This window comes from Cyprinodon variegatus, unplaced genomic scaffold (genome assembly GCF_000732505.1).
Source record: "Cyprinodon variegatus isolate N-32 unplaced genomic scaffold, C_variegatus-1.0 Scaffold43, whole genome shotgun sequence".
NCBI classification, from domain to species: domain Eukaryota; kingdom Metazoa; phylum Chordata; class Actinopteri; order Cyprinodontiformes; family Cyprinodontidae; genus Cyprinodon; species Cyprinodon variegatus.
The window spans coordinates 1965539-1973294 of NW_015150496.1; the positions used below are offsets into that span (position 1 = coordinate 1965539).

The 7756-nt window shown below is 37.7% G+C and overlaps 1 protein-coding gene across 1 annotated transcript in view; it reads right to left on the reverse strand.

Annotated features, from left to right (window-relative positions):
- Positions 1-3611: 3611 nt before the first annotated feature.
- htr3b (5-hydroxytryptamine (serotonin) receptor 3B, ionotropic) overlaps positions 3612-7756 on the reverse strand; it is a 13886-nt gene continuing 9741 nt past the window's right edge. Inside the window, exons 7-9 of the mRNA XM_015370189.1 lie at positions 6648-6858; positions 4358-4567; positions 3612-4122 (exon numbers count right to left, since the gene is read on the reverse strand). Of these exons, the coding sequence (XP_015225675.1) occupies positions 3857-4122; positions 4358-4567; positions 6648-6858 (687 nt within the window). The 3' untranslated portion in view covers positions 3612-3856. The remainder of the gene's footprint in view (positions 4123-4357; positions 4568-6647; positions 6859-7756) is intronic.

A 7756-nucleotide genomic window follows, 5' to 3' on the forward strand; every position in this document is an offset into this window, starting at 1 on the left:
GGCTCTCACTTTTAATCGTTCAACCAGAGAAAAAGTCTTTAACCATTTTAGGATCCTTGAAGAGGGTAAAAACAAGTGACTGTTTCCTCTGCAGATCTCAGAGCAGCGGTGACATCACTGCAGGCTTGGATGACTCCAACAGCGAGTTCAGTGATGGTAAAATCAAACGGAACATAAGAATGTAGTCACTTGATTAGAAGAGAATTCTCTGTTTCAGTATTCATGGTAGAGAAAGATCTCTTTGGTCCAGGGACAGAAAAAAAAAGAACAGAACAGAGTCATACAGAGGGATACAAGGGAAAGGAGAGAATCCAGAATCTTGACAAAAAAAAACAGGGTCATAACTGTGGGGGCAGAATCTTACATGTCATAGGAGAAGGCAAGAGATGTTGGTCAGGAGGCAGCAACATCATTAATGTCCAGGAAACTCTATGAGGTCTGGTATTGGCAAGAAAAGGTGAGGAACTCATGGGGCACAAACAGGTGATTTGGCAGAGAAAGAAATCAGGACAAGGCTTTTCAATAATCTGGGCTTGTCATTTAGGTTGGTGCTTCTTCAACTAGTTTGGTGCATCTGTAACTCAAGGTATTTATTCAAGTATTGGACCAGGTGCAAGTATTGGACCAGATGTTTGGTTGGTTGAACGCCAACCAAACATCTGACCACCATGCCTCTAGATGAGATACAGTCTCCCACAGCACCAGGCATGTCTTCCCCGCAATGCCCCCAGTTAACCACATTGTTGAACCCGGCACCCACAGCCAAGGCAGGCCAAGCCAACATGGCTTCTCAGCCATGTGAGCGTAAGGTTTTCAGACACCCTAGTGACCCACTCACCTGACTGGGTGCAAGTCTAAGACAGGGAGGCCAAGGGGCAGAAGCGCAGGCAGCCAGGCAGACCATCACCACAAGCTGAGAGGGATTAGAGGACGCTCATCTTACACCCCAAACTGCAGCCAGACAAGCCCCCATAAAGCAAAGTCAACACAACCCATTGCATTAGGGTGCATACCCTTACTTAAAAAATTGCTGATTTTTTTTTTTTTTTTCTGTATATGCATTAAGTCTTCTTTGGTAGGAGTCTTTCAGCATCCTTCATCCTCTTGTTTCAGTGACTAAACAGATGTAAAATATTTAGTTTGGATTTTCCATCCGATAGAAAGGTCTTTTGATCAGCTGTGTAGAAATTAAAGTAGGTTGTTTTCATGTGTACAAACACAACAATGTACTCGATATAGGTGGATCTTTAAGTTTTGCTTCTAGCCTGAGCAGCTTCAAATGCATAGTTGTTTTATTTTTTGCCATGTTGTACAATGTTCAATCAAAAATTGTATACTTCTTCAGATCAATACATTTTTATTTTAAGATCTATTGACAGATATGCAAACTTTGGCAAAAGCTAAAGGATGAAAAATAAAATTGCAGAGAAAATCCTACAAGGACTTCTAAACGTTCTGAAGTTTCTGTTTAATAAAATTTACTTTGATTTTTTAGAAAGAAACAATCATAAGAGTAGCTTTAACAAAATGTAAGGTTTTGTTCTTTTTTCCACATACAAGTTTATAATTGGAGCTATATAAAATAAATGATTTAGGCTATATATGATTCATAATTTGTCTTAGATTTCCACATCACTAAAACCTGAAATGAGCTATACTTTGTCTGTACTTTGTACGCTATAGATACGAGTAACAATCAAAGGTCAAACACCAAACAATCAGTTTTTATGTTTCCAAAAAGACAACCAAGGTGTTCAACAATGTGGGATACTAGTTTTCTGATTGTTCAACTACAGAAAAGTACATTAAAACCAGGATTTCTATGTTTCTGTAAACTGTAATTTTGTGACATATAAACCCTAGAGTTGCTTTAAAAACATGTTTTACAAATAATAGGTTTTAAAGCAACTCTGGGTTTTACAAGGAATGAAAAGCTAGGTCTTTAGCATACCGTAGAAATCTCAATTACCTTAAAAGACACCATTATACCTTTATTTACAAATTACATGATCTTAACAGGGTTCAAAAAGCCCTTTACATATTCAAATAAAGAAATACAGTAAAAATAATTGAAATAATTTAAACATGTTAAAAATAGAGTCAACCTCTGGAAACATTTACAGGTAGCCAGTAGATTAAATGGGTAAAATGTACTTTTTGAGCGAGTTACAAGATGCACAGCAGCATTGTACAATACCTATAGAAAACAAATGGACATAGAAAAAAATAATCCACATTGTGTAGAGCAAGTTTTCTTAACACTGGTCCTCAGGGCCCACAAAAGATGATCGATATGCTTTTGCAGCATTTAATGTCTGCTGAGGGGGTAGTGCAAATGTATGGAAGTCCGTTTCCGCCACTCTGTAAAAAAATAAAATAAAATTATCTCATTTTAATGAGATACTAACTCAATATAATGAGATACTATCTCATTATAATGAGATAGTAACTCAATATAATGAGATGCTAACTCCATATAATGAGATGCTAACTCCATATAATGAGATGCTAACTCAATATAATGAAATACGATCTCATTATAATGAGATGCTATCTCAATATAATGAGATACTGTAATAACTCAATATAATGAGTTACCATCTCATTATATTGAGATACTACAGTATCTCATTATATTGAAATACTATCTCATTATAATGAGATGCTAACTCAATATAATGAGATACTGTAGTAACTCAATATAATGAGTTACCATCTCATTATATTGAGATACTATCTCATTATAATGAGAAAGTAACTCAATATAATGAGATAGTAACTCAATATAATGAGATGCTAACTCCATATAATGAGATGGTAACTCAGTATAATGAAATACTATCTCATTATAATGAGATACTGTAGTAACTCAATATAATGAGATGGTAACTCATTATATTGAGATACTACAGTATCTCAATATATTGAAATACTATCTCATTATATTGAGATGCTAACTCAATATAATGAGATACTGTAGTAACTCAATATAATGAGTTACCATCTCATTATATTGAGATAGTAAATCAATATAATGAGATAGTAGCCCATTATATTGAGATACTGCAGTATCTCATTATATTGAGTTAGCATCTCATTATAATGAGATAGTATTTCAATATAATGAGATAGTATCCCAATTATATTGAGTTACTACAGTATCTCATTATATTGAGATAGCATCTCATCATAATGAGATAATTTTGTTTTCTTTTTTTACAGAGTGGTGGAAACAGTCTTCCATACAATGTGCTTGAATAGAGACACATTTAAAACATGAAGGACGTTGGACCCTGAGGACCAGGGTTATAGTAAAAAACCCTGGTATAGACAATAATAGGCACAAATAAAACAGGACCAAGAAAACCCTGCGGAACTCCATTAAGTAACCAAAGACAACCCAAGGCTTGATTCTGCAAAGGACATTTTCTAAAATATAATTTCAAAGTTTTGCCTCCTAAATATTCTAATGTAAAAGGCTGAACTTTTATTACTAAAATGTTGGATTGTCCTACACAAAACTATTTTGAGACTTAAAAAAAGAGTTAATCTAGTCGATAAAAATGTATAGGAAATGTAAACAAATACAAACTGACATTTGTCTAAAAACTCTATAAGAGCCTTAATATTTTAAGACAAGATATGAGAGATATGTCACCAATTTCTGTTAGATAACTATTGGTTAATTACGAAATATATGTTTGTAAATGTTGAAGAATTGGCATTAAAGACTGCTACAACTAATCAAGAAGTTCTAAAAGCCTAAATAAATATGTATATTTCCAAATACAATGTTGTTTAATACATCCACTGAGTAACAGCTTGTATTTAACGACCTGAGCTTCGGTGTATTGTGTCAAGTGAAGCTCCATCTGGCCCACAGTAACAGCAGAGTGGCTGCATACACAGCTAAAACCAGCATGTAAAGGTGAAACAGCACGCGGTCAAGCCTTAAGCAGAGCGACAGCCATTCAGCCTGAGCTGACGCATCGCTGTCATCCTGGGAAAAAGCTATCCGAAGGGAAACCAGCTCTTGAAGAAGCCGCTCCAGTCCAGAGGGAGGGTCCGGGATGTCATTTAGTGACAGAAGATCTTCCTCCATGGAGCTTTCAAGCTCAAAGTCTATGGAAACAAGAGAAGAATATGGTTTAACAAGCAGTTATTAACGATTCAATTTAAACACATGCAACATAAATGCAGAAAATGACAGGAATTTTGTTTCCTTCAGTTCTTTCCAATAAAAACATAACATTTCCCCGGGGTTTGTTGACGTCACATTTCTTTAGTTAAGACATAAAGGTTTCAGATATATCAGATATCCTGCTGATTGGTGATTGGTTTTCAGCTTATTGCATACCTCCAGGTGTGTTGATGTTGTCAAGGGTTTTGATGGAGGTGAAAGCACTTTCAGGAAGGCTGTGGCCAGCTGGGCCGTACTTGTCCAGCAGGCAGGCAGACAATGACATTTCCTTGACCTCCTTCTCGCTGTGATGGAGCAGCTTCACCACCAATATTGACTTGATTAGACTGAGCATCAGCATGGCCATGCACACCACGAAAAACACGCCTGAAAGGAGATCAGATCAGAATGGCTCCCTGTTATTTTACTCAGTGGATAAATTATCTGTAAGAGGCAAAGATGAGTGTCCCTGGTTTACCAGAAGCTTTCAAACAATTTCCTCTTTTTATTCACACAATTTGACTTCACTCCTTCAACCGAAAGTTAAGGCAAAATTTGATTGTTTTGAACCATTGAACGATTAATTTATGACTAGACTAGTTTCTTGATTTGCTCTTGAAAAATTGCTGAAATTTCTATATATTTTTTTCTTAAATAGGTGTTTCTTGTTTAATTTAAACACTTTATTTCAAAGAAAGGAAAAAATATTCTAGGCCTTTGGCTTTTAAAAATGTTATTCATTGTTCAAACAGAAATATACACTCACCGGCCACTTTATTAGGTACACCGACTGCTCGTTAACACTTAATTTCTAAGCAGCCAATCACATGGCGGCAACTCAGTGCATTTAGGCATGTAGACATGGACAAGACAATCTCCTGCAGTTCAAAGCGAGCATCAGTATGGGGAAGAAAGGTGATTTGAGTGACTTTGAACGTGGCATGATTGTTGGTGCCAGAAGGGCTGGTCTGAGTATTTCAGATACTGCTGATCTACTGGGATTTTCACGCACAACCATCTCTAGGGTTTACAGAGAATGGTCCGAAAAAGAAAAAACATCCAGTGAGCGGCAGTTCTGTGGGCAGAAATGCCTTGTTGATGCCAGAGGTCAGAGGAGAATGGCCAGACTGGTTGGAGCTGATAGAAGGGCAACAGTGACTCAAATAACCACCCGTTACAACCAAGGTGGGCAGAAGAGCATCTCTGAACGCACAGTACGTTGAACTTTGAGGCAGATGGGCTACAGCAGCAGAAGACCACACCGGGTGCCACTCCTTTCAGCTAAGAACAGGAAACTGAGGCTATAATTTGCACAAGCTCATCGAAATTGGACAATAGAAGATTGGAAAAACGTTGCCTGGTCTGATGAGTCTCGATTTCTGCTGCGACATTCGGATGGTAGGGTCAGAATTTGGCGTCTACAACATGAAAGCATGGATCCATCCTGCCTTGTATCAACGGTTCAGGCTGGTGGTGGTGGTGTCATGGTGTGGGGAATATTTTCTTGGCACTCTTTGGGCCCCTTGGTACCAATTGAGCATCGTTGCAACGCCACAGCCTACCTGAGTATTGTTGCTGACCATGTCCATCCCTTTATGACCACAATGTACCCAACTTCTGATGGCTACTTTCAGCAGGATAATGCGCCATGTCATAAAGCTGGAATCATCTCAGACTGGTTTGTTGAACATGACAATGAGTTCACTGTACTCAAATGGCCTCCACAGTCACCAGATCTCAATCCAATAGAGCATCTTCTGGATATGGTGGAACGGGAGATTCGCATCATGGATGTGCAGCCGACAAATCTGCGGCAACTGTGTGATGCCATGATGTCAATATGGACCAAACTCCCTGAGGAATGCTTCCAGCACCTTGTTGAATCTATGCCACGAAGAATTGAGGCAGTTCTGAAGGCAAAAGGGGGTCCAACCCGTTACTAGCATGGGGTACCTAATAAAGTGGCCGGTGAGTGTACATTTGCTATTTCTCTTTTTTGAGTATTTTACTTTTCTGCTTTTCTATTTCATAATAAAAACGTTTAAGTATTTCAGATTTATAACTCCATATTTTTTTTTCTATTTTTATATCACATTTGCATTTGTAAAACTAGAATATTTAGTTTTTTTTGCATGTAATTCCTCTTTTATGTTGCAATGTATGTAATTTTTGGTATCAATAATCTTTCCTTGAACGTGTATTTTTTTCCTTTTTTACATTTGTTGTTTTTTATGTTGTTGGCTGGATTTCTAAATGTTCTCAAGTCTTTAATACCTGTGTTTTAGAATCAGAAACACAGGTACAAAAGACCAATAAGCTTAATTACCATAGAGAGAAAAAACTAAATTTCAAGGATTTTAAAGGAACATAATACTATAAAAACAACACAAACGAGTCAGTCAGATATATACACAAATAACTCTAAATGGAGAATAAACTGTTTTTCTCAGCATTGGATCACATTTACCAATGAGAGGAGTCCTGACAGCAGAAGAAGGCAGTTCATCAGTCAGGTTGACCCTGAAGACGGTGTATCCCAGCAGGATGCTGATTTTAAAAGCAATCCTTGTACCGCTGTTCAGAGGCAGGTAGAAGCTCACGATGTCCACTGACATGAGGAAGATGCTGGGAATGAGGAGGCCAACCACATACAGCAGGGGGCGTCGGCGGATTAGCAGCTGGACAGACGATAAATCCTCACATTGTTTAAACAGTTCTATCTTGAGTCTGTACTTCAACTTCACTATAGCAGCATTTGAAATATTCAGCTCAAGAGAAACATATTACCAGTTATTTCCAATCAAACAAATCTCACAGTGATGCACATCTTTTTTGAAATTTCAAAGTGAGCTACAAGTTAAAAGGTCATATAAAGCAGAAAAAACAGTAATATTTGTAATAGTTGTACTGATTAGCTTTAAATCAGGATATTTTGCTCTGATTTTCATGTTACAATGTTTGCAGAAGTCTGTCTTTCTGCCAGCAGAAGAGATTGTGATAAACCAAGAGTTAATAAGAAAGACTGTAAAGTAGGAGTATTAGTCTCCTTTGCTTCTCCTAAAGAAACTACTTGAATAAAAGTGGTAATCTTGTTGGTACAAGCAGGGTCCTGGCAGTACAGAGGTTAGTTTGGTTTGGGATGGTTCATAACTGGTAAAGCCAGAGAAATGATTGTAAAATGGCTTTTTTCTATATTTCCTCAAGTTGGTTTTTAATTTCATACTGAGGTTGTATTTTAAAGCAACACTGTGGTTTACAAAGAAACACACAACTAATGTGTTCTTCACTTCTGCCTCATTCTATCTCTATTCTCGCACTCTGCAGAATCTGTTAGTTCAATCTCTAACGTTCTGCTCTCTCTGCTTTTCCTCAGAGTAGCTTCATCTGGTCTGTTCCTGTTTGGCTGTGACTCCATCCTGGAGAGAAATATCAGCTGTGCTGCTGCCATCAACACCTTTGTTTATAGATGCTGAAGATCAGCCTGTTTTCCAGTGTAGTCCTGTTTCTCTGACCGTGACTGGCTAGATGTGCTCTCTTCATCCTCTGACATGGGAGCAGGGTCGGAGCTCGTCTGCC